Below are 26,556 nucleotides of genomic sequence, written 5' to 3' on the forward strand. Positions count from 1 at the left end.
ATCACACACGACTGTTTGCGTGGTAATTCTACAAGGATTTCCCCGGCCCGCATAGCTTGGGAGGCAGGGATTGCCCACCCGCACTGGTGAGGGACAAACCGCTCTGGTGCGGCCGGATGTCACTCAGAGCGCAAGGCCGAAACCCAAAGCCCACGTCCAGCGCTTTCCCTCTTGGACAAGGCCTTGGGGGGGGTGGAAGACACCTGAAAGGCAGCAACTCGAGAAGCCCATCTTGGCAGAGAGTGCAGCACAAGTCCTCCAAACACGCACGGGGCACCCACAGGATGGGCTCCTCTGCGCCCACTGTTCCGCTGTGCCCGTTGTTCCCACCCAGCTGCAGCACTGGCTTCACACACAGCCTGGGGAGAGCAGAGGGAGCTTTCATCTCCTCTGCCTTCCTGACTCTGCTCGCGGCGCACAAGGCACAGCAAAAGCATGCGCGGTGCCCAGGGAGCCAGTCCACCCGGACAGCGGCAGCTGCACTGCCCCACCCGCATGCTGCCTTAGATGCTGTGCCCCGGCTGCTCAGAGGGAAGCATCCCAGCTCTGTCAAATTCAAGGGACTTGGATTCTGTTGCCAAAGCTTTGGGATCTGCAGAGGACCTTGGAGCTGCACAGTCCCCAACTAGACTCAGGTCGCAGCCTCTCTCCGCAAGCTCCCGTGTCTGTCTGGAGGCGCTGGCAATATTGTTCTCGCCGGGCTGATCCATGCAGAGTCTCTTGCCCCTGTCTCTCTGTGGGAGCTCGTTCTTTCTAAGCAAAACCAATCAGCAAAACTAGAAACTTCTCCCAAGCCCACCTCTGTGGCAGGCCTGGGAAAGCCATGACATTTGTCTAGGAGCTCTACCGTCCACCCGGCCGGAGCAATTCAAAGCAAACCAGGCGGAGCAGAGGAAGACCTGCTGTAGGCCTACTCTGTCCCATCAGGACTTTCAGGGTCTGCAACTGAGCTCTCGAGGTGACAGGTAAACTTCCGCCTGGGAGCTCAAGCTAGAGCTGCACCTCCCATCTCCACAGCCCACAGTATCCCTGAGGCACTGTCTTCTGTGCAAAGCCTTTCCTTCTTCAAGGCCGCTCGGCCTTAGGAATAAAGAGAACAGGCAAGTCCGAGTCTCTGCCCATTGGCGAGGTTTATTTGCTATTGCCGAGGCACACTCCAAACTTTAGCCTCCAGAAGACCAGGCTCAAGCTAAGCCAAGCTTAGCACCATCTCAAGGCTCCTTTGCAACTCCTAGTCCCCTTCTGATTCTGCCAGCCAGGGAAATCTTTGGTCTGTGATGGTTGCAGCTCCTTGCTCACTTCCACAGCTGGGCTGGGCTGGGCTGGGCTGGGCTGGATGGGGGTATGGGCAAATGGCCAGGGGACTTTGTAAGCCAAAGCAAGAGATGGAAGCCCCGTGGGGCCAGGCGCAGTTCTGCCAGTGGGGCTGTCTCGGGGGGGCTCGGGGCTCTCTGTGGTGGCTCTGGGGCTTTGTCCGTTTGGCCAAGAGACCCCCCGGGATCTCCCGAGGAGGAGTTGGAGCTGAGTGTGGAGAGGATGCCCAGAAGCCCCTGAGCAGGGGGGTGGGGATGAAGGGCGGGGCTCGTGGGCCGGCTGATGTGTCCCTGGTGGCTGTGACATCACAGCAGACAGGTCACAATGGGAGCTGTCCCTAAGGAGCACAGCAGGCAGCGCCAGGGCAGTTGGACTTGGGCGATCAGTGAGTGCAGATGCAGGGGCAAGGCTGGGATGGATGGGGGAGGGGGAAGATGCCCAGGGGGGGTGGTTGGAACCCTGAGCCAAAGCTGAGTCCCTCCCGGCAGGGCCCAGTTGTGCCCCTGGGGCCTGGCACACAGGTGCTCAGGGCTCTCTGTGTTGGCAAGTGCCCAAAGAGCCTTTGGGGATGGGCCGACTGCTCCCGGCTCCACGGGACGCTGTGGTGTGGCGGGGATGGGGCCTGGGGAGACTCTGCTCGGCTGCCTCTTGCCTTTTGCCGGGGCACAGCCCAGCCAGGGCCTGACAAGGAGGGTCCCGGCTGGGGCAGGATGGGCCCTGTGCCTGCTCTGCAGCCAGGGGCTGCGTTCCCTTCAAGCCTTCATCCCCGTGCTCCCTCCCGCCCCGAGCCACTGGGGAAACTTGTCTCCCATCTCCTGCAGGCCATGGATTCAGCAACTGTGCTCCTCCTGGCTGTGCTGGCCATCCTGCCCAAGACGACACAGGATCCCCAGAGCGATGCGGTCAGCGCGCGGCGGATGACCGAGCGTGCGCTTTTTGTGGAGAAGAAGATGACGGAGCTGTGGGAGGAAGTCGAGTGGAGGAGGGCCCTGGACGATCTTCCACTCCTTTGGATCTTGCAGCACTGGCTCTTCTGGCTGGCTGCAGCAGCTGTGCTGGGCTGGCTGGCCTGGCAAAGGGAGGAGGCCTCTCGCCGGCGCCGTGAGCAAGAAGAGCTCAGCGCAGCAGCCGCTGCTGGCGGGCCTTTTGCAGCGCTCAGCCTGTCACCGCTGCAGGACCTGCCCTTCATGGGCCAGACCCTGAAGAAGCTGCTGCGGGACCTCCTGGAGGTGTGCCAGGTGCTCTCCCAGAACACCTTCATGCCAGAGCTGCACCTGGCCACTGGGCAGCAGGGCACCTGCATCGAGTCCTGGCATGACCTGGGGCACTGCACCCTCTACCAGCTGGTGCTCTTCCTCAGGCCACCCCCCTGGCACTCTTTCCGGCTGCAGCTGCCCGAGGCCATGGACGTGCCACACTCCATCCGTGTGCTGCTGGAGTGCTCGTGTTCCAGGACGGCAGGGAACATCTTCTGCTTTGTCCACCCCACCTACAACCATCAGCACTCGCCCCTCGTGCGCACCCTCTGCACAGACTCCCACTTGGAGGTGCAGAAGGTCGCCGGTTGGCTGCCCAGACTGGTGGAATCAGCCTGGGAGCGTTTGCCTCAGTGGCACCACTGGCAGCTCCGGCTGCTGCCCTCCTCCCGCTCCTGCAGGCTCCTGCTGACCGGCCCCGGCCAGGTGCGGCTCTGCGCTGTGCTGCTCTTGGCACTGCAGCAGGGCCGCCCGGGCACCTTCCTGCTCCTGGAATAGGCAGTCGCAGCTTTCCCGGGGGCTGCTTTGGGCCGGGGCTGCGCGGCGACTTGGGAGCGCACCCAGTCGGCACGGCACAACAGACCCTTGTGCTGACTGCACTGAAGAGCAGCAGTCCTGGCTCTGTCCACTCCCAACTCCCCATGTGCCCTGCTGTGCTTTAAGCCCAGCTGCAAATGGAGCACCAGCAGCCACTCCCTCAACTGCCTTCCGTTCCCTGCCACCCTGGTGGAATGGGGGCAAGAATCCAAACTCCAACTTGGCAAAAAGTTAACTTTAAGACCACCCCCAAGAATAGGTTTAGGAGTAAGTTTAAGAGTAAGTTTAGTTCCTAGGCATAATAATAATAATAATAGTAATAGTAATAATAGTAATAACTAGTTTAAGATAGATCATTTTAATAAGAATTTAGTTTTATAAGACTCGAAACAGTAAGTTAGATAACGTTAGCTCCCAACTCCCCACGTCCCCTGTCCTGCTTTAATCCCAGCTGGAAATGAAGCCCCAGCAGCCACCCCCTCAAGCCCCTTCCCTTCCCCGCCACCCTAGTTTCATAATAGCTTTCATTAGAACTTTAGTTAAGTTTAATAATTATAAGTGAAACATAGATAGGTTTATTACTAACAAGTTAGTTTTAAAAAACTCAACCCCAAAACCTTTATAAAGGTTTCTAGTGAAAAGCCAAGTGGAGTTCAGTATCAGCAGTAATTAAGAAGGGAGGGGATCACACAAAAGGCGAGGAAAAAGCCCAGACAAGTGGTGCCCAATAGAGCGGCTCACCGACAGCTGAGCCATGCCACACCCCCCTTGCGGAACCCAGATGGGCCCCCCTTCCAGCTCCCTCGCCCGGTTTCTAAGCTGGACATGACCTTGGGCGGTGTGCAGCAGAAAGACAGAACGGAACAGTGTGCAAAGGCCCAGGGGAAAGCACCTAGGAAAGGGAGAAACCTGGACTAGTGTGAGAGAAAGATCCCGGTCCTTCTGGCTGGACCTTCAAGCGTTCAGCCAGCAGGGCATCCCCCACAAGGTGCCTCAGTCCTGGGGCACGTGGCGTCCTGCTGCTGTCAAAGGCCCTCTCGAGGCAGCTGCTCCAGCACTCCTGGGGCAGCAGGACAAGCCATCAGGCTCAGAACAGCCCGTGGAGCCTTGAGACCGAAGGCAGCAGCAGAGCAGCAACTGCACGGGGAACGTTCTCAGGTGCAGACACAGCGCAGCTGCTCGAGATCCACTGCGCCCCGAGCAGAAATAAAAGAAAGGAATGATCACACACGACTGTTTGCGTGGTAATTCTACAAGGATTTCCCCGGCCCGCATAGCTTGGGAGGCAGGGATTGCCCACCCGCACTGGTGAGGGACAAACCGCTCTGGTGCGGCCGGATGTCACTCAGAGCGCAAGGCCGAAACCCAAAGCCCACGTCCAGCGCTTTCCCTCTTGGACAAGGCCTTGGGGGGGGTGGAAGACACCTGAAAGGCAGCAACTCGAGAAGCCCATCTTGGCAGAGAGTGCAGCACAAGTCCTCCAAACACGCACGGGGCACCCACAGGATGGGCTCCTCTGCGCCCACTGTTCCGCTGTGCCCGTTGTTCCCACCCAGCTGCAGCACTGGCTTCACACACAGCCTGGGGAGAGCAGAGGGAGCTTTCATCTCCTCTGCCTTCCTGACTCTGCTCGCGGCGCACAAGGCACAGCAAAAGCATGCGCGGTGCCCAGGGAGCCAGTCCACCCGGACAGCGGCAGCTGCACTGCCCCACCCGCATGCTGCCTTAGATGCTGTGCCCCGGCTGCTCAGAGGGAAGCATCCCAGCTCTGTCAAATTCAAGGGACTTGGATTCTGTTGCCAAAGCTTTGGGATCTGCAGAGGACCTTGGAGCTGCACAGTCCCCAACTAGACTCAGGTCGCAGCCTCTCTCCGCAAGCTCCCGTGTCTGTCTGGAGGCGCTGGCAATATTGTTCTCGCCGGGCTGATCCATGCAGAGTCTCTTGCCCCTGTCTCTCTGTGGGAGCTCGTTCTTTCTAAGCAAAACCAATCAGCAAAACTAGAAACTTCTCCCAAGCCCACCTCTGTGGCAGGCCTGGGAAAGCCATGACATTTGTCTAGGAGCTCTACCGTCCACCCGGCCGGAGCAATTCAAAGCAAACCAGGCGGAGCAGAGGAAGACCTGCTGTAGGCCTACTCTGTCCCATCAGGACTTTCAGGGTCTGCAACTGAGCTCTCGAGGTGACAGGTAAACTTCCGCCTGGGAGCTCAAGCTAGAGCTGCACCTCCCATCTCCACAGCCCACAGTATCCCTGAGGCACTGTCTTCTGTGCAAAGCCTTTCCTTCTTCAAGGCCGCTCGGCCTTAGGAATAAAGAGAACAGGCAAGTCCGAGTCTCTGCCCATTGGCGAGGTTTATTTGCTATTGCCGAGGCACACTCCAAACTTTAGCCTCCAGAAGACCAGGCTCAAGCTAAGCCAAGCTTAGCACCATCTCAAGGCTCCTTTGCAACTCCTAGTCCCCTTCTGATTCTGCCAGCCAGGGAAATCTTTGGTCTGTGATGGTTGCAGCTCCTTGCTCACTTCCACAGCTGGGCTGGGCTGGGCTGGGCTGGGCTGGATGGGGGTATGGGCAAATGGCCAGGGGACTTTGTAAGCCAAAGCAAGAGATGGAAGCCCCGTGGGGCCAGGCGCAGTTCTGCCAGTGGGGCTGTCTCGGGGGGGCTCGGGGCTCTCTGTGGTGGCTCTGGGGCTTTGTCCGTTTGGCCAAGAGACCCCCCGGGATCTCCCGAGGAGGAGTTGGAGCTGAGTGTGGAGAGGATGCCCAGAAGCCCCTGAGCAGGGGGGTGGGGATGAAGGGCGGGGCTCGTGGGCCGGCTGATGTGTCCCTGGTGGCTGTGACATCACAGCAGACAGGTCACAATGGGAGCTGTCCCTAAGGAGCACAGCAGGCAGCGCCAGGGCAGTTGGACTTGGGCGATCAGTGAGTGCAGATGCAGGGGCAAGGCTGGGATGGATGGGGGAGGGGGAAGATGCCCAGGGGGGGTGGTTGGAACCCTGAGCCAAAGCTGAGTCCCTCCCGGCAGGGCCCAGTTGTGCCCCTGGGGCCTGGCACACAGGTGCTCAGGGCTCTCTGTGTTGGCAAGTGCCCAAAGAGCCTTTGGGGATGGGCCGACTGCTCCCGGCTCCACGGGACGCTGTGGTGTGGCGGGGATGGGGCCTGGGGAGACTCTGCTCGGCTGCCTCTTGCCTTTTGCCGGGGCACAGCCCAGCCAGGGCCTGACAAGGAGGGTCCCGGCTGGGGCAGGATGGGCCCTGTGCCTGCTCTGCAGCCAGGGGCTGCGTTCCCTTCAAGCCTTCATCCCCGTGCTCCCTCCCGCCCCGAGCCACTGGGGAAACTTGTCTCCCATCTCCTGCAGGCCATGGATTCAGCAACTGTGCTCCTCCTGGCTGTGCTGGCCATCCTGCCCAAGACGACACAGGATCCCCAGAGCGATGCGGTCAGCGCGCGGCGGATGACCGAGCGTGCGCTTTTTGTGGAGAAGAAGATGACGGAGCTGTGGGAGGAAGTCGAGTGGAGGAGGGCCCTGGACGATCTTCCACTCCTTTGGATCTTGCAGCACTGGCTCTTCTGGCTGGCTGCAGCAGCTGTGCTGGGCTGGCTGGCCTGGCAAAGGGAGGAGGCCTCTCGCCGGCGCCGTGAGCAAGAAGAGCTCAGCGCAGCAGCCGCTGCTGGCGGGCCTTTTGCAGCGCTCAGCCTGTCACCGCTGCAGGACCTGCCCTTCATGGGCCAGACCCTGAAGAAGCTGCTGCGGGACCTCCTGGAGGTGTGCCAGGTGCTCTCCCAGAACACCTTCATGCCAGAGCTGCACCTGGCCACTGGGCAGCAGGGCACCTGCATCGAGTCCTGGCATGACCTGGGGCACTGCACCCTCTACCAGCTGGTGCTCTTCCTCAGGCCACCCCCCTGGCACTCTTTCCGGCTGCAGCTGCCCGAGGCCATGGACGTGCCACACTCCATCCGTGTGCTGCTGGAGTGCTCGTGTTCCAGGACGGCAGGGAACATCTTCTGCTTTGTCCACCCCACCTACAACCATCAGCACTCGCCCCTCGTGCGCACCCTCTGCACAGACTCCCACTTGGAGGTGCAGAAGGTCGCCGGTTGGCTGCCCAGACTGGTGGAATCAGCCTGGGAGCGTTTGCCTCAGTGGCACCACTGGCAGCTCCGGCTGCTGCCCTCCTCCCGCTCCTGCAGGCTCCTGCTGACCGGCCCCGGCCAGGTGCGGCTCTGCGCTGTGCTGCTCTTGGCACTGCAGCAGGGCCGCCCGGGCACCTTCCTGCTCCTGGAATAGGCAGTCGCAGCTTTCCCGGGGGCTGCTTTGGGCCGGGGCTGCGCGGCGACTTGGGAGCGCACCCAGTCGGCACGGCACAACAGACCCTTGTGCTGACTGCACTGAAGAGCAGCAGTCCTGGCTCTGTCCACTCCCAACTCCCCATGTGCCCTGCTGTGCTTTAAGCCCAGCTGCAAATGGAGCACCAGCAGCCACTCCCTCAACTGCCTTCCGTTCCCTGCCACCCTGGTGGAATGGGGGCAAGAATCCAAACTCCAACTTGGCAAAAAGTTAACTTTAAGACCACCCCCAAGAATAGGTTTAGGAGTAAGTTTAAGAGTAAGTTTAGTTCCTAGGCATAATAATAATAATAATAGTAATAGTAATAATAGTAATAACTAGTTTAAGATAGATCATTTTAATAAGAATTTAGTTTTATAAGACTCGAAACAGTAAGTTAGATAACGTTAGCTCCCAACTCCCCACGTCCCCTGTCCTGCTTTAATCCCAGCTGGAAATGAAGCCCCAGCAGCCACCCCCTCAAGCCCCTTCCCTTCCCCGCCACCCTAGTTTCATAATAGCTTTCATTAGAACTTTAGTTAAGTTTAATAATTATAAGTGAAACATAGATAGGTTTATTACTAACAAGTTAGTTTTAAAAAACTCAACCCCAAAACCTTTATAAAGGTTTCTAGTGAAAAGCCAAGTGGAGTTCAGTAACAGCAGTAATTAAGAAGGGAGGGGATCACACAAAAGGCGAGGAAAAAGCCCAGACAAGTGGTGCCCAATAGAGCGGCTCACCGACAGCTGAGCCATGCCACACCCCCCTTGCGGAACCCAGATGGGCCCCCCTTCCAGCTCCCTCGCCCGGTTTCTAAGCTGGACATGACCTTGGGCGGTGTGCAGCAGAAAGACAGAACGGAACAGTGTGCAAAGGCCCAGGGGAAAGCACCTAGGAAAGGGAGAAACCTGGACTAGTGTGAGAGAAAGATCCCGGTCCTTCTGGCTGGACCTTCAAGCGTTCAGCCAGCAGGGCATCCCCCACAAGGTGCCTCAGTCCTGGGGCACGTGGCGTCCTGCTGCTGTCAAAGGCCCTCTCGAGGCAGCTGCTCCAGCACTCCTGGGGCAGCAGGACAAGCCATCAGGCTCAGAACAGCCCGTGGAGCCTTGAGACCGAAGGCAGCAGCAGAGCAGCAACTGCACGGGGAACGTTCTCAGGTGCAGACACAGCGCAGCTGCTCGAGATCCACTGCGCCCCGAGCAGAAATAAAAGAAAGGAATGATCACACACGACTGTTTGCGTGGTAATTCTACAAGGATTTCCCCGGCCCGCATAGCTTGGGAGGCAGGGATTGCCCACCCGCACTGGTGAGGGACAAACCGCTCTGGTGCGGCCGGATGTCACTCAGAGCGCAAGGCCGAAACCCAAAGCCCACGTCCAGCGCTTTCCCTCTTGGACAAGGCCTTGGGGGGGGTGGAAGACACCTGAAAGGCAGCAACTCGAGAAGCCCATCTTGGCAGAGAGTGCAGCACAAGTCCTCCAAACACGCACGGGGCACCCACAGGATGGGCTCCTCTGCGCCCACTGTTCCGCTGTGCCCGTTGTTCCCACCCAGCTGCAGCACTGGCTTCACACACAGCCTGGGGAGAGCAGAGGGAGCTTTCATCTCCTCTGCCTTCCTGACTCTGCTCGCGGCGCACAAGGCACAGCAAAAGCATGCGCGGTGCCCAGGGAGCCAGTCCACCCGGACAGCGGCAGCTGCACTGCCCCACCCGCATGCTGCCTTAGATGCTGTGCCCCGGCTGCTCAGAGGGAAGCATCCCAGCTCTGTCAAATTCAAGGGACTTGGATTCTGTTGCCAAAGCTTTGGGATCTGCAGAGGACCTTGGAGCTGCACAGTCCCCAACTAGACTCAGGTCGCAGCCTCTCTCCGCAAGCTCCCGTGTCTGTCTGGAGGCGCTGGCAATATTGTTCTCGCCGGGCTGATCCATGCAGAGTCTCTTGCCCCTGTCTCTCTGTGGGAGCTCGTTCTTTCTAAGCAAAACCAATCAGCAAAACTAGAAACTTCTCCCAAGCCCACCTCTGTGGCAGGCCTGGGAAAGCCATGACATTTGTCTAGGAGCTCTACCGTCCACCCGGCCGGAGCAATTCAAAGCAAACCAGGCGGAGCAGAGGAAGACCTGCTGTAGGCCTACTCTGTCCCATCAGGACTTTCAGGGTCTGCAACTGAGCTCTCGAGGTGACAGGTAAACTTCCGCCTGGGAGCTCAAGCTAGAGCTGCACCTCCCATCTCCACAGCCCACAGTATCCCTGAGGCACTGTCTTCTGTGCAAAGCCTTTCCTTCTTCAAGGCCGCTCGGCCTTAGGAATAAAGAGAACAGGCAAGTCCGAGTCTCTGCCCATTGGCGAGGTTTATTTGCTATTGCCGAGGCACACTCCAAACTTTAGCCTCCAGAAGACCAGGCTCAAGCTAAGCCAAGCTTAGCACCATCTCAAGGCTCCTTTGCAACTCCTAGTCCCCTTCTGATTCTGCCAGCCAGGGAAATCTTTGGTCTGTGATGGTTGCAGCTCCTTGCTCACTTCCACAGCTGGGCTGGGCTGGGCTGGGCTGGGCTGGATGGGGGTATGGGCAAATGGCCAGGGGACTTTGTAAGCCAAAGCAAGAGATGGAAGCCCCGTGGGGCCAGGCGCAGTTCTGCCAGTGGGGCTGTCTCGGGGGGGCTCGGGGCTCTCTGTGGTGGCTCTGGGGCTTTGTCCGTTTGGCCAAGAGACCCCCCGGGATCTCCCGAGGAGGAGTTGGAGCTGAGTGTGGAGAGGATGCCCAGAAGCCCCTGAGCAGGGGGGTGGGGATGAAGGGCGGGGCTCGTGGGCCGGCTGATGTGTCCCTGGTGGCTGTGACATCACAGCAGACAGGTCACAATGGGAGCTGTCCCTAAGGAGCACAGCAGGCAGCGCCAGGGCAGTTGGACTTGGGCGATCAGTGAGTGCAGATGCAGGGGCAAGGCTGGGATGGATGGGGGAGGGGGAAGATGCCCAGGGGGGGTGGTTGGAACCCTGAGCCAAAGCTGAGTCCCTCCCGGCAGGGCCCAGTTGTGCCCCTGGGGCCTGGCACACAGGTGCTCAGGGCTCTCTGTGTTGGCAAGTGCCCAAAGAGCCTTTGGGGATGGGCCGACTGCTCCCGGCTCCACGGGACGCTGTGGTGTGGCGGGGATGGGGCCTGGGGAGACTCTGCTCGGCTGCCTCTTGCCTTTTGCCGGGGCACAGCCCAGCCAGGGCCTGACAAGGAGGGTCCCGGCTGGGGCAGGATGGGCCCTGTGCCTGCTCTGCAGCCAGGGGCTGCGTTCCCTTCAAGCCTTCATCCCCGTGCTCCCTCCCGCCCCGAGCCACTGGGGAAACTTGTCTCCCATCTCCTGCAGGCCATGGATTCAGCAACTGTGCTCCTCCTGGCTGTGCTGGCCATCCTGCCCAAGACGACACAGGATCCCCAGAGCGATGCGGTCAGCGCGCGGCGGATGACCGAGCGTGCGCTTTTTGTGGAGAAGAAGATGACGGAGCTGTGGGAGGAAGTCGAGTGGAGGAGGGCCCTGGACGATCTTCCACTCCTTTGGATCTTGCAGCACTGGCTCTTCTGGCTGGCTGCAGCAGCTGTGCTGGGCTGGCTGGCCTGGCAAAGGGAGGAGGCCTCTCGCCGGCGCCGTGAGCAAGAAGAGCTCAGCGCAGCAGCCGCTGCTGGCGGGCCTTTTGCAGCGCTCAGCCTGTCACCGCTGCAGGACCTGCCCTTCATGGGCCAGACCCTGAAGAAGCTGCTGCGGGACCTCCTGGAGGTGTGCCAGGTGCTCTCCCAGAACACCTTCATGCCAGAGCTGCACCTGGCCACTGGGCAGCAGGGCACCTGCATCGAGTCCTGGCATGACCTGGGGCACTGCACCCTCTACCAGCTGGTGCTCTTCCTCAGGCCACCCCCCTGGCACTCTTTCCGGCTGCAGCTGCCCGAGGCCATGGACGTGCCACACTCCATCCGTGTGCTGCTGGAGTGCTCGTGTTCCAGGACGGCAGGGAACATCTTCTGCTTTGTCCACCCCACCTACAACCATCAGCACTCGCCCCTCGTGCGCACCCTCTGCACAGACTCCCACTTGGAGGTGCAGAAGGTCGCCGGTTGGCTGCCCAGACTGGTGGAATCAGCCTGGGAGCGTTTGCCTCAGTGGCACCACTGGCAGCTCCGGCTGCTGCCCTCCTCCCGCTCCTGCAGGCTCCTGCTGACCGGCCCCGGCCAGGTGCGGCTCTGCGCTGTGCTGCTCTTGGCACTGCAGCAGGGCCGCCCGGGCACCTTCCTGCTCCTGGAATAGGCAGTCGCAGCTTTCCCGGGGGCTGCTTTGGGCCGGGGCTGCGCGGCGACTTGGGAGCGCACCCAGTCGGCACGGCACAACAGACCCTTGTGCTGACTGCACTGAAGAGCAGCAGTCCTGGCTCTGTCCACTCCCAACTCCCCATGTGCCCTGCTGTGCTTTAAGCCCAGCTGCAAATGGAGCACCAGCAGCCACTCCCTCAACTGCCTTCCGTTCCCTGCCACCCTGGTGGAATGGGGGCAAGAATCCAAACTCCAACTTGGCAAAAAGTTAACTTTAAGACCACCCCCAAGAATAGGTTTAGGAGTAAGTTTAAGAGTAAGTTTAGTTCCTAGGCATAATAATAATAATAATAGTAATAGTAATAATAGTAATAACTAGTTTAAGATAGATCATTTTAATAAGAATTTAGTTTTATAAGACTCGAAACAGTAAGTTAGATAACGTTAGCTCCCAACTCCCCACGTCCCCTGTCCTGCTTTAATCCCAGCTGGAAATGAAGCCCCAGCAGCCACCCCCTCAAGCCCCTTCCCTTCCCCGCCACCCTAGTTTCATAATAGCTTTCATTAGAACTTTAGTTAAGTTTAATAATTATAAGTGAAACATAGATAGGTTTATTACTAACAAGTTAGTTTTAAAAAACTCAACCCCAAAACCTTTATAAAGGTTTCTAGTGAAAAGCCAAGTGGAGTTCAGTATCAGCAGTAATTAAGAAGGGAGGGGATCACACAAAAGGCGAGGAAAAAGCCCAGACAAGTGGTGCCCAATAGAGCGGCTCACCGACAGCTGAGCCATGCCACACCCCCCTTGCGGAACCCAGATGGGCCCCCCTTCCAGCTCCCTCGCCCGGTTTCTAAGCTGGACATGACCTTGGGCGGTGTGCAGCAGAAAGACAGAACGGAACAGTGTGCAAAGGCCCAGGGGAAAGCACCTAGGAAAGGGAGAAACCTGGACTAGTGTGAGAGAAAGATCCCGGTCCTTCTGGCTGGACCTTCAAGCGTTCAGCCAGCAGGGCATCCCCCACAAGGTGCCTCAGTCCTGGGGCACGTGGTGTCCTGCTGCTGTCAAAGGCCCTCTCGAGGCAGCTGCTCCAGCACTCCTGGGGCAGCAGGACAAGCCATCAGGCTCAGAACAGCCCGTGGAGCCTTGAGACCGAAGGCAGCAGCAGAGCAGCAACTGCACGGGGAACGTTCTCAGGTGCAGACACAGCGCAGCTGCTCGAGATCCACTGCGCCCCGAGCAGAAATAAAAGAAAGGAATGATCACACACGACTGTTTGCGTGGTAATTCTACAAGGATTTCCCCGGCCCGCATAGCTTGGGAGGCAGGGATTGCCCACCCGCACTGGTGAGGGACAAACCGCTCTGGTGCGGCCGGATGTCACTCAGAGCGCAAGGCCGAAACCCAAAGCCCACGTCCAGCGCTTTCCCTCTTGGACAAGGCCTTGGGGGGGGTGGAAGACACCTGAAAGGCAGCAACTCGAGAAGCCCATCTTGGCAGAGAGTGCAGCACAAGTCCTCCAAACACGCACGGGGCACCCACAGGATGGGCTCCTCTGCGCCCACTGTTCCGCTGTGCCCGTTGTTCCCACCCAGCTGCAGCACTGGCTTCACACACAGCCTGGGGAGAGCAGAGGGAGCTTTCATCTCCTCTGCCTTCCTGACTCTGCTCGCGGCGCACAAGGCACAGCAAAAGCATGCGCGGTGCCCAGGGAGCCAGTCCACCCGGACAGCGGCAGCTGCACTGCCCCACCCGCATGCTGCCTTAGATGCTGTGCCCCGGCTGCTCAGAGGGAAGCATCCCAGCTCTGTCAAATTCAAGGGACTTGGATTCTGTTGCCAAAGCTTTGGGATCTGCAGAGGACCTTGGAGCTGCACAGTCCCCAACTAGACTCAGGTCGCAGCCTCTCTCCGCAAGCTCCCGTGTCTGTCTGGAGGCGCTGGCAATATTGTTCTCGCCGGGCTGATCCATGCAGAGTCTCTTGCCCCTGTCTCTCTGTGGGAGCTCGTTCTTTCTAAGCAAAACCAATCAGCAAAACTAGAAACTTCTCCCAAGCCCACCTCTGTGGCAGGCCTGGGAAAGCCATGACATTTGTCTAGGAGCTCTACCGTCCACCCGGCCGGAGCAATTCAAAGCAAACCAGGCGGAGCAGAGGAAGACCTGCTGTAGGCCTACTCTGTCCCATCAGGACTTTCAGGGTCTGCAACTGAGCTCTCGAGGTGACAGGTAAACTTCCGCCTGGGAGCTCAAGCTAGAGCTGCACCTCCCATCTCCACAGCCCACAGTATCCCTGAGGCACTGTCTTCTGTGCAAAGCCTTTCCTTCTTCAAGGCCGCTCGGCCTTAGGAATAAAGAGAACAGGCAAGTCCGAGTCTCTGCCCATTGGCGAGGTTTATTTGCTATTGCCGAGGCACACTCCAAACTTTAGCCTCCAGAAGACCAGGCTCAAGCTAAGCCAAGCTTAGCACCATCTCAAGGCTCCTTTGCAACTCCTAGTCCCCTTCTGATTCTGCCAGCCAGGGAAATCTTTGGTCTGTGATGGTTGCAGCTCCTTGCTCACTTCCACAGCTGGGCTGGGCTGGGCTGGGCTGGGCTGGATGGGGGTATGGGCAAATGGCCAGGGGACTTTGTAAGCCAAAGCAAGAGATGGAAGCCCCGTGGGGCCAGGCGCAGTTCTGCCAGTGGGGCTGTCTCGGGGGGGCTCGGGGCTCTCTGTGGTGGCTCTGGGGCTTTGTCCGTTTGGCCAAGAGACCCCCCGGGATCTCCCGAGGAGGAGTTGGAGCTGAGTGTGGAGAGGATGCCCAGAAGCCCCTGAGCAGGGGGGTGGGGATGAAGGGCGGGGCTCGTGGGCCGGCTGATGTGTCCCTGGTGGCTGTGACATCACAGCAGACAGGTCACAATGGGAGCTGTCCCTAAGGAGCACAGCAGGCAGCGCCAGGGCAGTTGGACTTGGGCGATCAGTGAGTGCAGATGCAGGGGCAAGGCTGGGATGGATGGGGGAGGGGGAAGATGCCCAGGGGGGGTGGTTGGAACCCTGAGCCAAAGCTGAGTCCCTCCCGGCAGGGCCCAGTTGTGCCCCTGGGGCCTGGCACACAGGTGCTCAGGGCTCTCTGTGTTGGCAAGTGCCCAAAGAGCCTTTGGGGATGGGCCGACTGCTCCCGGCTCCACGGGACGCTGTGGTGTGGCGGGGATGGGGCCTGGGGAGACTCTGCTCGGCTGCCTCTTGCCTTTTGCCGGGGCACAGCCCAGCCAGGGCCTGACAAGGAGGGTCCCGGCTGGGGCAGGATGGGCCCTGTGCCTGCTCTGCAGCCAGGGGCTGCGTTCCCTTCAAGCCTTCATCCCCGTGCTCCCTCCCGCCCCGAGCCACTGGGGAAACTTGTCTCCCATCTCCTGCAGGCCATGGATTCAGCAACTGTGCTCCTCCTGGCTGTGCTGGCCATCCTGCCCAAGACGACACAGGATCCCCAGAGCGATGCGGTCAGCGCGCGGCGGATGACCGAGCGTGCGCTTTTTGTGGAGAAGAAGATGACGGAGCTGTGGGAGGAAGTCGAGTGGAGGAGGGCCCTGGACGATCTTCCACTCCTTTGGATCTTGCAGCACTGGCTCTTCTGGCTGGCTGCAGCAGCTGTGCTGGGCTGGCTGGCCTGGCAAAGGGAGGAGGCCTCTCGCCGGCGCCGTGAGCAAGAAGAGCTCAGCGCAGCAGCCGCTGCTGGCGGGCCTTTTGCAGCGCTCAGCCTGTCACCGCTGCAGGACCTGCCCTTCATGGGCCAGACCCTGAAGAAGCTGCTGCGGGACCTCCTGGAGGTGTGCCAGGTGCTCTCCCAGAACACCTTCATGCCAGAGCTGCACCTGGCCACTGGGCAGCAGGGCACCTGCATCGAGTCCTGGCATGACCTGGGGCACTGCACCCTCTACCAGCTGGTGCTCTTCCTCAGGCCACCCCCCTGGCACTCTTTCCGGCTGCAGCTGCCCGAGGCCATGGACGTGCCACACTCCATCCGTGTGCTGCTGGAGTGCTCGTGTTCCAGGACGGCAGGGAACATCTTCTGCTTTGTCCACCCCACCTACAACCATCAGCACTCGCCCCTCGTGCGCACCCTCTGCACAGACTCCCACTTGGAGGTGCAGAAGGTCGCCGGTTGGCTGCCCAGACTGGTGGAATCAGCCTGGGAGCGTTTGCCTCAGTGGCACCACTGGCAGCTCCGGCTGCTGCCCTCCTCCCGCTCCTGCAGGCTCCTGCTGACCGGCCCCGGCCAGGTGCGGCTCTGCGCTGTGCTGCTCTTGGCACTGCAGCAGGGCCGCCCGGGCACCTTCCTGCTCCTGGAATAGGCAGTCGCAGCTTTCCCGGGGGCTGCTTTGGGCCGGGGCTGCGCGGCGACTTGGGAGCGCACCCAGTCGGCACGGCACAACAGACCCTTGTGCTGACTGCACTGAAGAGCAGCAGTCCTGGCTCTGTCCACTCCCAACTCCCCATGTGCCCTGCTGTGCTTTAAGCCCAGCTGCAAATGGAGCACCAGCAGCCACTCCCTCAACTGCCTTCCGTTCCCTGCCACCCTGGTGGAATGGGGGCAAGAATCCAAACTCCAACTTGGCAAAAAGTTAACTTTAAGACCACCCCCAAGAATAGGTTTAGGAGTAAGTTTAAGAGTAAGTTTAGTTCCTAGGCATAATAATAATAATAATAGTAATAGTAATAATAGTAATAACTAGTTTAAGATAGATCATTTTAATAAGAATTTAGTTTTATAAGACTCGAAACAGTAAGTTAGATAACGTTAGCTCCCAACTCCCCACGTCCCCTGTCCTGCTTTAATCCCAGCTGGAAATGAAGCCCCAGCAGCCACCCCCTCAAGCCCCTTCCCTTCCCCGCCACCCTAGTTTCATAATAGCTTTCATTAGAACTTTAGTTAAGTTTAATAATTATAAGTGAAACATAGATAGGTTTATTACTAACAAGTTAGTTTTAAAAAACTCAACCCCAAAACCTTTATAAAGGTTTCTAGTGAAAAGCCAAGTGGAGTTCAGTATCAGCAGTAATTAAGAAGGGAGGGGATCACACAAAAGGCGAGGAAAAAGCCCAGACAAGTGGTGCCCAATAGAGCGGCTCACCGACAGCTGAGCCATGCCACACCCCCCTTGCGGAACCCAGATGGGCCCCCCTTCCAGCTCCCTCGCCCGGTTTCTAAGCTGGACATGACCTTGGGCGGTGTGCAGCAGAAAGACAGAACGGAACAGTGTGCAAAGGCCCAGGGGAAAGCACCTAGGAAAGGGAGAAACCTGGACTAGTGTGAGAGAAAGATCCCGGTCCTTCTGGCTGGACCTTCAAGCGTTCAGCCAGCAGGGCATCCCCCACAAGGTGCCTCAGTCCTGGGGCACGTGGCGTCCTGCTGCTGTCAAAGGCCCTCTCGAGGCAGCTGCTCCAGCACTCCTGGGGCAGCAGGACAAGCCATCAGGCTCAGAACAGCCCGTGGAGCCTTGAGACCGAAGGCAGCAGCAGAGCAGCAACTGCACGGGGAACGTTCTCAGGTGCAGACACAGCGCAGCTGCTCGAGATCCACTGCGCCCCGAGCAGAAATAAAAGAAAGGAATGATCACACACGACTGTTTGCGTGGTAATTCTACAAGGATTTCCCCGGCCCGCATAGCTTGGGAGGCAGGGATTGCCCACCCGCACTGGTGAGGGACAAACCGCTCTGGTGCGGCCGGATGTCACTCAGAGCGCAAGGCCGAAACCCAAAGCCCACGTCCAGCGCTTTCCCTCTTGGACAAGGCCTTGGGGGGGGTGGAAGACACCTGAAAGGCAGCAACTCGAGAAGCCCATCTTGGCAGAGAGTGCAGCACAAGTCCTCCAAACACGCACGGGGCACCCACAGGATGGGCTCCTCTGCGCCCACTGTTCCGCTGTGCCCGTTGTTCCCACCCAGCTGCAGCACTGGCTTCACACACAGCCTGGGGAGAGCAGAGGGAGCTTTCATCTCCTCTGCCTTCCTGACTCTGCTCGCGGCGCACAAGGCACAGCAAAAGCATGCGCGGTGCCCAGGGAGCCAGTCCACCCGGACAGCGGCAGCTGCACTGCCCCACCCGCATGCTGCCTTAGATGCTGTGCCCCGGCTGCTCAGAGGGAAGCATCCCAGCTCTGTCAAATTCAAGGGACTTGGATTCTGTTGCCAAAGCTTTGGGATCTGCAGAGGACCTTGGAGCTGCACAGTCCCCAACTAGACTCAGGTCGCAGCCTCTCTCCGCAAGCTCCCGTGTCTGTCTGGAGGCGCTGGCAATATTGTTCTCGCCGGGCTGATCCATGCAGAGTCTCTTGCCCCTGTCTCTCTGTGGGAGCTCGTTCTTTCTAAGCAAAACCAATCAGCAAAACTAGAAACTTCTCCCAAGCCCACCTCTGTGGCAGGCCTGGGAAAGCCATGACATTTGTCTAGGAGCTCTACCGTCCACCCGGCCGGAGCAATTCAAAGCAAACCAGGCGGAGCAGAGGAAGACCTGCTGTAGGCCTACTCTGTCCCATCAGGACTTTCAGGGTCTGCAACTGAGCTCTCGAGGTGACAGGTAAACTTCCGCCTGGGAGCTCAAGCTAGAGCTGCACCTCCCATCTCCACAGCCCACAGTATCCCTGAGGCACTGTCTTCTGTGCAAAGCCTTTCCTTCTTCAAGGCCGCTCGGCCTTAGGAATAAAGAGAACAGGCAAGTCCGAGTCTCTGCCCATTGGCGAGGTTTATTTGCTATTGCCGAGGCACACTCCAAACTTTAGCCTCCAGAAGACCAGGCTCAAGCTAAGCCAAGCTTAGCACCATCTCAAGGCTCCTTTGCAACTCCTAGTCCCCTTCTGATTCTGCCAGCCAGGGAAATCTTTGGTCTGTGATGGTTGCAGCTCCTTGCTCACTTCCACAGCTGGGCTGGGCTGGGCTGGGCTGGGCTGGATGGGGGTATGGGCAAATGGCCAGGGGACTTTGTAAGCCAAAGCAAGAGATGGAAGCCCCGTGGGGCCAGGCGCAGTTCTGCCAGTGGGGCTGTCTCGGGGGGGCTCGGGGCTCTCTGTGGTGGCTCTGGGGCTTTGTCCGTTTGGCCAAGAGACCCCCCGGGATCTCCCGAGGAGGAGTTGGAGCTGAGTGTGGAGAGGATGCCCAGAAGCCCCTGAGCAGGGGGGTGGGGATGAAGGGCGGGGCTCGTGGGCCGGCTGATGTGTCCCTGGTGGCTGTGACATCACAGCAGACAGGTCACAATGGGAGCTGTCCCTAAGGAGCACAGCAGGCAGCGCCAGGGCAGTTGGACTTGGGCGATCAGTGAGTGCAGATGCAGGGGCAAGGCTGGGATGGATGGGGGAGGGGGAAGATGCCCAGGGGGGGTGGTTGGAACCCTGAGCCAAAGCTGAGTCCCTCCCGGCAGGGCCCAGTTGTGCCCCTGGGGCCTGGCACACAGGTGCTCAGGGCTCTCTGTGTTGGCAAGTGCCCAAAGAGCCTTTGGGGATGGGCCGACTGCTCCCGGCTCCACGGGACGCTGTGGTGTGGCGGGGATGGGGCCTGGGGAGACTCTGCTCGGCTGCCTCTTGCCTTTTGCCGGGGCACAGCCCAGCCAGGGCCTGACAAGGAGGGTCCCGGCTGGGGCAGGATGGGCCCTGTGCCTGCTCTGCAGCCAGGGGCTGCGTTCCCTTCAAGCCTTCATCCCCGTGCTCCCTCCCGCCCCGAGCCACTGGGGAAACTTGTCTCCCATCTCCTGCAGGCCATGGATTCAGCAACTGTGCTCCTCCTGGCTGTGCTGGCCATCCTGCCCAAGACGACACAGGATCCCCAGAGCGATGCGGTCAGCGCGCGGCGGATGACCGAGCGTGCGCTTTTTGTGGAGAAGAAGATGACGGAGCTGTGGGAGGAAGTCGAGTGGAGGAGGGCCCTGGACGATCTTCCACTCCTTTGGATCTTGCAGCACTGGCTCTTCTGGCTGGCTGCAGCAGCTGTGCTGGGCTGGCTGGCCTGGCAAAGGGAGGAGGCCTCTCGCCGGCGCCGTGAGCAAGAAGAGCTCAGCGCAGCAGCCGCTGCTGGCGGGCCTTTTGCAGCGCTCAGCCTGTCACCGCTGCAGGACCTGCCCTTCATGGGCCAGACCCTGAAGAAGCTGCTGCGGGACCTCCTGGAGGTGTGCCAGGTGCTCTCCCAGAACACCTTCATGCCAGAGCTGCACCTGGCCACTGGGCAGCAGGGCACCTGCATCGAGTCCTGGCATGACCTGGGGCACTGCACCCTCTACCAGCTGGTGCTCTTCCTCAGGCCACCCCCCTGGCACTCTTTCCGGCTGCAGCTGCCCGAGGCCATGGACGTGCCACACTCCATCCGTGTGCTGCTGGAGTGCTCGTGTTCCAGGACGGCAGGGAACATCTTCTGCTTTGTCCACCCCACCTACAACCATCAGCACTCGCCCCTCGTGCGCACCCTCTGCACAGACTCCCACTTGGAGGTGCAGAAGGTCGCCGGTTGGCTGCCCAGACTGGTGGAATCAGCCTGGGAGCGTTTGCCTCAGTGGCACCACTGGCAGCTCCGGCTGCTGCCCTCCTCCCGCTCCTGCAGGCTCCTGCTGACCGGCCCCGGCCAGGTGCGGCTCTGCGCTGTGCTGCTCTTGGCACTGCAGCAGGGCCGCCCGGGCACCTTCCTGCTCCTGGAATAGGCAGTCGCAGCTTTCCCGGGGGCTGCTTTGGGCCGGGGCTGCGCGGCGACTTGGGAGCGCACCCAGTCGGCACGGCACAACAGACCCTTGTGCTGACTGCACTGAAGAGCAGCAGTCCTGGCTCTGTCCACTCCCAACTCCCCATGTGCCCTGCTGTGCTTTAAGCCCAGCTGCAAATGGAGCACCAGCAGCCACTCCCTCAACTGCCTTCCGTTCCCTGCCACCCTGGTGGAATGGGGGCAAGAATCCAAACTCCAACTTGGCAAAAAGTTAACTTTAAGACCACCCCCAAGAATAGGTTTAGGAGTAAGTTTAAGAGTAAGTTTAGTTCCTAGGCATAATAATAATAATAATAGTAATAGTAATAATAGTAATAACTAGTTTAAGATAGATCATTTTAATAAGAATTTAGTTTTATAAGACTCGAAACAGTAAGTTAGATAACGTTAGCTCCCAACTCCCCACGTCCCCTGTCCTGCTTTAATCCCAGCTGGAAATGAAGCCCCAGCAGCCACCCCCTCAAGCCCCTTCCCTTCCCCGCCACCCTAGTTTCATAATAGCTTTCATTAGAACTTTAGTTAAGTTTAATAATTATAAGTGAAACATAGATAGGTTTATTACTAACAAGTTAGTTTTAAAAAACTCAACCCCAAAACCTTTATAAAGGTTTCTAGTGAAAAGCCAAGTGGAGTTCAGTATCAGCAGTAATTAAGAAGGGAGGGGATCACACAAAAGGCGAGGAAAAAGCCCAGACAAGTGGTGCCCAATAGAGCGGCTCACCGACAGCTGAGCCATGCCACACCCCCCTTGCGGAACCCAGATGGGCCCCCCTTCCAGCTCCCTCGCCCGGTTTCTAAGCTGGACATGACCTTGGGCGGTGTGCAGCAGAAAGACAGAACGGAACAGTGTGCAAAGGCCCAGGGGAAAGCACCTAGGAAAGGGAGAAACCTGGACTAGTGTGAGAGAAAGATCCCGGTCCTTCTGGCTGGACCTTCAAGCGTTCAGCCAGCAGGGCATCCCCCACAAGGTGCCTCAGTCCTGGGGCACGTGGCGTCCTGCTGCTGTCAAAGGCCCTCTCGAGGCAGCTGCTCCAGCACTCCTGGGGCAGCAGGACAAGCCATCAGGCTCAGAACAGCCCGTGGAGCCTTGAGACCGAAGGCAGCAGCAGAGCAGCAACTGCACGGGGAACGTTCTCAGGTGCAGACACAGCGCAGCTGCTCGAGATCCACTGCGCCCCGAGCAGAAATAAAAGAAAGGAATGATCACACACGACTGTTTGCGTGGTAATTCTACAAGGATTTCCCCGGCCCGCATAGCTTGGGAGGCAGGGATTGCCCACCCGCACTGGTGAGGGACAAACCGCTCTGGTGCGGCCGGATGTCACTCAGAGCGCAAGGCCGAAACCCAAAGCCCACGTCCAGCGCTTTCCCTCTTGGACAAGGCCTTGGGGGGGGTGGAAGACACCTGAAAGGCAGCAACTCGAGAAGCCCATCTTGGCAGAGAGTGCAGCACAAGTCCTCCAAACACGCACGGGGCACCCACAGGATGGGCTCCTCTGCGCCCACTGTTCCGCTGTGCCCGTTGTTCCCACCCAGCTGCAGCACTGGCTTCACACACAGCCTGGGGAGAGCAGAGGGAGCTTTCATCTCCTCTGCCTTCCTGACTCTGCTCGCGGCGCACAAGGCACAGCAAAAGCATGCGCGGTGCCCAGGGAGCCAGTCCACCCGGACAGCGGCAGCTGCACTGCCCCACCCGCATGCTGCCTTAGATGCTGTGCCCCGGCTGCTCAGAGGGAAGCATCCCAGCTCTGTCAAATTCAAGGGACTTGGATTCTGTTGCCAAAGCTTTGGGATCTGCAGAGGACCTTGGAGCTGCACAGTCCCCAACTAGACTCAGGTCGCAGCCTCTCTCCGCAAGCTCCCGTGTCTGTCTGGAGGCGCTGGCAATATTGTTCTCGCCGGGCTGATCCATGCAGAGTCTCTTGCCCCTGTCTCTCTGTGGGAGCTCGTTCTTTCTAAGCAAAACCAATCAGCAAAACTAGAAACTTCTCCCAAGCCCACCTCTGTGGCAGGCCTGGGAAAGCCATGACATTTGTCTAGGAGCTCTACCGTCCACCCGGCCGGAGCAATTCAAAGCAAACCAGGCGGAGCAGAGGAAGACCTGCTGTAGGCCTACTCTGTCCCATCAGGACTTTCAGGGTCTGCAACTGAGCTCTCGAGGTGACAGGTAAACTTCCGCCTGGGAGCTCAAGCTAGAGCTGCACCTCCCATCTCCACAGCCCACAGTATCCCTGAGGCACTGTCTTCTGTGCAAAGCCTTTCCTTCTTCAAGGCCGCTCGGCCTTAGGAATAAAGAGAACAGGCAAGTCCGAGTCTCTGCCCATTGGCGAGGTTTATTTGCTATTGCCGAGGCACACTCCAAACTTTAGCCTCCAGAAGACCAGGCTCAAGCTAAGCCAAGCTTAGCACCATCTCAAGGCTCCTTTGCAACTCCTAGTCCCCTTCTGATTCTGCCAGCCAGGGAAATCTTTGGTCTGTGATGGTTGCAGCTCCTTGCTCACTTCCACAGCTGGGCTGGGCTGGGCTGGGCTGGGCTGGATGGGGGTATGGGCAAATGGCCAGGGGACTTTGTAAGCCAAAGCAAGAGATGGAAGCCCCGTGGGGCCAGGCGCAGTTCTGCCAGTGGGGCTGTCTCGGGGGGGCTCGGGGCTCTCTGTGGTGGCTCTGGGGCTTTGTCCGTTTGGCCAAGAGACCCCCCGGGATCTCCCGAGGAGGAGTTGGAGCTGAGTGTGGAGAGGATGCCCAGAAGCCCCTGAGCAGGGGGGTGGGGATGAAGGGCGGGGCTCGTGGGCCGGCTGATGTGTCCCTGGTGGCTGTGACATCACAGCAGACAGGTCACAATGGGAGCTGTCCCTAAGGAGCACAGCAGGCAGCGCCAGGGCAGTTGGACTTGGGCGATCAGTGAGTGCAGATGCAGGGGCAAGGCTGGGATGGATGGGGGAGGGGGAAGATGCCCAGGGGGGGTGGTTGGAACCCTGAGCCAAAGCTGAGTCCCTCCCGGCAGGGCCCAGTTGTGCCCCTGGGGCCTGGCACACAGGTGCTCAGGGCTCTCTGTGTTGGCAAGTGCCCAAAGAGCCTTTGGGGATGGGCCGACTGCTCCCGGCTCCACGGGACGCTGTGGTGTGGCGGGGATGGGGCCTGGGGAGACTCTGCTCGGCTGCCTCTTGCCTTTTGCCGGGGCACAGCCCAGCCAGGGCCTGACAAGGAGGGTCCCGGCTGGGGCAGGATGGGCCCTGTGCCTGCTCTGCAGCCAGGGGCTGCGTTCCCTTCAAGCCTTCATCCCCGTGCTCCCTCCCGCCCCGAGCCACTGGGGAAACTTGTCTCCCATCTCCTGCAGGCCATGGATTCAGCAACTGTGCTCCTCCTGGCTGTGCTGGCCATCCTGCCCAAGACGACACAGGATCCCCAGAGCGATGCGGTCAGCGCGCGGCGGATGACCGAGCGTGCGCTTTTTGTGGAGAAGAAGATGACGGAGCTGTGGGAGGAAGTCGAGTGGAGGAGGGCCCTGGACGATCTTCCACTCCTTTGGATCTTGCAGCACTGGCTCTTCTGGCTGGCTGCAGCAGCTGTGCTGGGCTGGCTGGCCTGGCAAAGGGAGGAGGCCTCTCGCCGGCGCCGTGAGCAAGAAGAGCTCAGCGCAGCAGCCGCTGCTGGCGGGCCTTTTGCAGCGCTCAGCCTGTCACCGCTGCAGGACCTGCCCTTCATGGGCCAGACCCTGAAGAAGCTGCTGCGGGACCTCCTGGAGGTGTGCCAGGTGCTCTCCCAGAACACCTTCATGCCAGAGCTGCACCTGGCCACTGGGCAGCAGGGCACCTGCATCGAGTCCTGGCATGACCTGGGGCACTGCACCCTCTACCAGCTGGTGCTCTTCCTCAGGCCACCCCCCTGGCACTCTTTCCGGCTGCAGCTGCCCGAGGCCATGGACGTGCCACACTCCATCCGTGTGCTGCTGGAGTGCTCGTGTTCCAGGACGGCAGGGAACATCTTCTGCTTTGTCCACCCCACCTACAACCATCAGCACTCGCCCCTCGTGCGCACCCTCTGCACAGACTCCCACTTGGAGGTGCAGAAGGTCGCCGGTTGGCTGCCCAGACTGGTGGAATCAGCCTGGGAGCGTTTGCCTCAGTGGCACCACTGGCAGCTCCGGCTGCTGCCCTCCTCCCGCTCCTGCAGGCTCCTGCTGACCGGCCCCGGCCAGGTGCGGCTCTGCGCTGTGCTGCTCTTGGCACTGCAGCAGGGCCGCCCGGGCACCTTCCTGCTCCTGGAATAGGCAGTCGCAGCTTTCCCGGGGGCTGCTTTGGGCCGGGGCTGCGCGGCGACTTGGGAGCGCACCCAGTCGGCACGGCACAACAGACCCTTGTGCTGACTGCACTGAAGAGCAGCAGTCCTGGCTCTGTCCACTCCCAACTCCCCATGTGCCCTGCTGTGCTTTAAGCCCAGCTGCAAATGGAGCACCAGCAGCCACTCCCTCAACTGCCTTCCGTTCCCTGCCACCCTGGTGGAATGGGGGCAAGAATCCAAACTCCAACTTGGCAAAAAGTTAACTTTAAGACCACCCCCAAGAATAGGTTTAGGAGTAAGTTTAAGAGTAAGTTTAGTTCCTAGGCATAATAATAATAATAATAGTAATAGTAATAATAGTAATAACTAGTTTAAGATAGATCATTTTAATAAGAATTTAGTTTTATAAGACTCGAAACAGTAAGTTAGATAACGTTAGCTCCCAACTCCCCACGTCCCCTGTCCTGCTTTAATCCCAGCTGGAAATGAAGCCCCAGCAGCCACCCCCTCAAGCCCCTTCCCTTCCCCGCCACCCTAGTTTCATAATAGCTTTCATTAGAACTTTAGTTAAGTTTAATAATTATAAGTGAAACATAGATAGGTTTATTACTAACAAGTTAGTTTTAAAAAACTCAACCCCAAAACCTTTATAAAGGTTTCTAGTGAAAAGCCAAGTGGAGTTCAGTATCAGCAGTAATTAAGAAGGGAGGGGATCACACAAAAGGCGAGGAAAAAGCCCAGACAAGTGGTGCCCAATAGAGCGGCTCACCGACAGCTGAGCCATGCCACACCCCCCTTGCGGAACCCAGATGGGCCCCCCTTCCAGCTCCCTCGCCCGGTTTCTAAGCTGGACATGACCTTGGGCGGTGTGCAGCAGAAAGACAGAACGGAACAGTGTGCAAAGGCCCAGGGGAAAGCACCTAGGAAAGGGAGAAACCTGGACTAGTGTGAGAGAAAGATCCCGGTCCTTCTGGCTGGACCTTCAAGCGTTCAGCCAGCAGGGCATCCCCCACAAGGTGCCTCAGTCCTGGGGCACGTGGCGTCCTGCTGCTGTCAAAGGCCCTCTCGAGGCAGCTGCTCCAGCACTCCTGGGGCAGCAGGACAAGCCATCAGGCTCAGAACAGCCCGTGGAGCCTTGAGACCGAAGGCAGCAGCAGAGCAGCAACTGCACGGGGAACGTTCTCAGGTGCAGACACAGCGCAGCTGCTCGAGATCCACTGCGCCCCGAGCAGAAATAAAAGAAAGGAATGATCACACACGACTGTTTGCGTGGTAATTCTACAAGGATTTCCCCGGCCCGCATAGCTTGGGAGGCAGGGATTGCCCACCCGCACTGGTGAGGGACAAACCGCTCTGGTGCGGCCGGATGTCACTCAGAGCGCAAGGGCCGAAACCCAAAGCCCACGTCCAGCGCTTTCCCTCTTGGACAAGGCCTTGGGGGGGGTGGAAGACACCTGAAAGGCAGCAACTCGAGAAGCCCATCTTGGCAGAGAGTGCAGCACAAGTCCTCCAAACACGCACGGGGCACCCACAGGATGGGCTCCTCTGCGCCCACTGTTCCGCTGTGCCCGTTGTTCCCACCCAGCTGCAGCACTGGCTTCACACACAGCCTGGGGAGAGCAGAGGGAGCTTTCATCTCCTCTGCCTTCCTGACTCTGCTCGCGGCGCACAAGGCACAGCAAAAGCATGCGCGGTGCCCAGGAGCCAGTCCACCCGGACAGCGGCAGCTGCACTGCCCCACCCGCATGCTGCCTTAGATGCTGTGCCCCGGCTGCTCAGAGGGAAGCATCCCAGCTCTGTCAAATTCAAGGGACTTGGATTCTGTTGCCAAA

General features: G+C 59.2%; 6 protein-coding genes across 6 annotated transcripts; all 6 read left to right on the plus strand.

Moving 5' to 3' along the window:
• The first annotated feature begins 1,693 nt into the window (after positions 1–1,693).
• On the plus strand, positions 1,694–3,068 carry LOC127465773 (inositol 1,4,5-trisphosphate receptor-interacting protein-like 1). The gene is made up of 2 exons (XM_051776298.1): positions 1,694–1,699; positions 2,136–3,068. The coding sequence occupies exon 2, from the start codon at positions 2,139–2,141 to the stop codon at positions 3,066–3,068; it is 930 nt and encodes a 309-aa protein (XP_051632258.1). The 5' UTR covers positions 1,694–1,699; positions 2,136–2,138.
• A 2,954-nt stretch (positions 3,069–6,022) lies between these two features.
• LOC127465768 (inositol 1,4,5-trisphosphate receptor-interacting protein-like 1) lies at positions 6,023–7,397 on the plus strand. Its single transcript, XM_051776292.1, has 2 exons — positions 6,023–6,028; positions 6,465–7,397. The coding sequence occupies exon 2, from the start codon at positions 6,468–6,470 to the stop codon at positions 7,395–7,397; it is 930 nt and encodes a 309-aa protein (XP_051632252.1). The 5' UTR covers positions 6,023–6,028; positions 6,465–6,467.
• A 2,954-nt stretch (positions 7,398–10,351) lies between these two features.
• LOC127465769 (inositol 1,4,5-trisphosphate receptor-interacting protein-like 1) lies at positions 10,352–11,726 on the plus strand. Its single transcript, XM_051776294.1, has 2 exons — positions 10,352–10,357; positions 10,794–11,726. Exon 2 carries the CDS (start codon positions 10,797–10,799, stop codon positions 11,724–11,726), a length of 930 nt encoding a protein of 309 aa, XP_051632254.1. The 5' UTR covers positions 10,352–10,357; positions 10,794–10,796.
• A 2,954-nt stretch (positions 11,727–14,680) lies between these two features.
• Positions 14,681–16,055, plus strand: LOC127465770 (inositol 1,4,5-trisphosphate receptor-interacting protein-like 1). Its single transcript, XM_051776295.1, has 2 exons — positions 14,681–14,686; positions 15,123–16,055. Exon 2 carries the CDS (start codon positions 15,126–15,128, stop codon positions 16,053–16,055), a length of 930 nt encoding a protein of 309 aa, XP_051632255.1. The 5' UTR covers positions 14,681–14,686; positions 15,123–15,125.
• Positions 16,056–19,009: 2,954 nt separating this feature from the next.
• LOC127465771 (inositol 1,4,5-trisphosphate receptor-interacting protein-like 1) lies at positions 19,010–20,384 on the plus strand. The gene is made up of 2 exons (XM_051776296.1): positions 19,010–19,015; positions 19,452–20,384. The coding sequence occupies exon 2, from the start codon at positions 19,455–19,457 to the stop codon at positions 20,382–20,384; it is 930 nt and encodes a 309-aa protein (XP_051632256.1). The 5' UTR covers positions 19,010–19,015; positions 19,452–19,454.
• A 2,954-nt stretch (positions 20,385–23,338) lies between these two features.
• LOC127465772 (inositol 1,4,5-trisphosphate receptor-interacting protein-like 1) lies at positions 23,339–24,713 on the plus strand. The gene is made up of 2 exons (XM_051776297.1): positions 23,339–23,344; positions 23,781–24,713. The coding sequence occupies exon 2, from the start codon at positions 23,784–23,786 to the stop codon at positions 24,711–24,713; it is 930 nt and encodes a 309-aa protein (XP_051632257.1). The 5' UTR covers positions 23,339–23,344; positions 23,781–23,783.
• The last annotated feature ends 1,843 nt before the right edge of the window (positions 24,714–26,556 follow it).

This window comes from Manacus candei, unplaced genomic scaffold, assembly GCF_025592945.1.
Source record: "Manacus candei isolate 608988 ecotype Guabito, Panama unplaced genomic scaffold, ASM2559294v1 h1tg000485l, whole genome shotgun sequence".
Lineage (NCBI taxonomy): Eukaryota > Metazoa > Chordata > Aves > Passeriformes > Pipridae > Manacus > Manacus candei.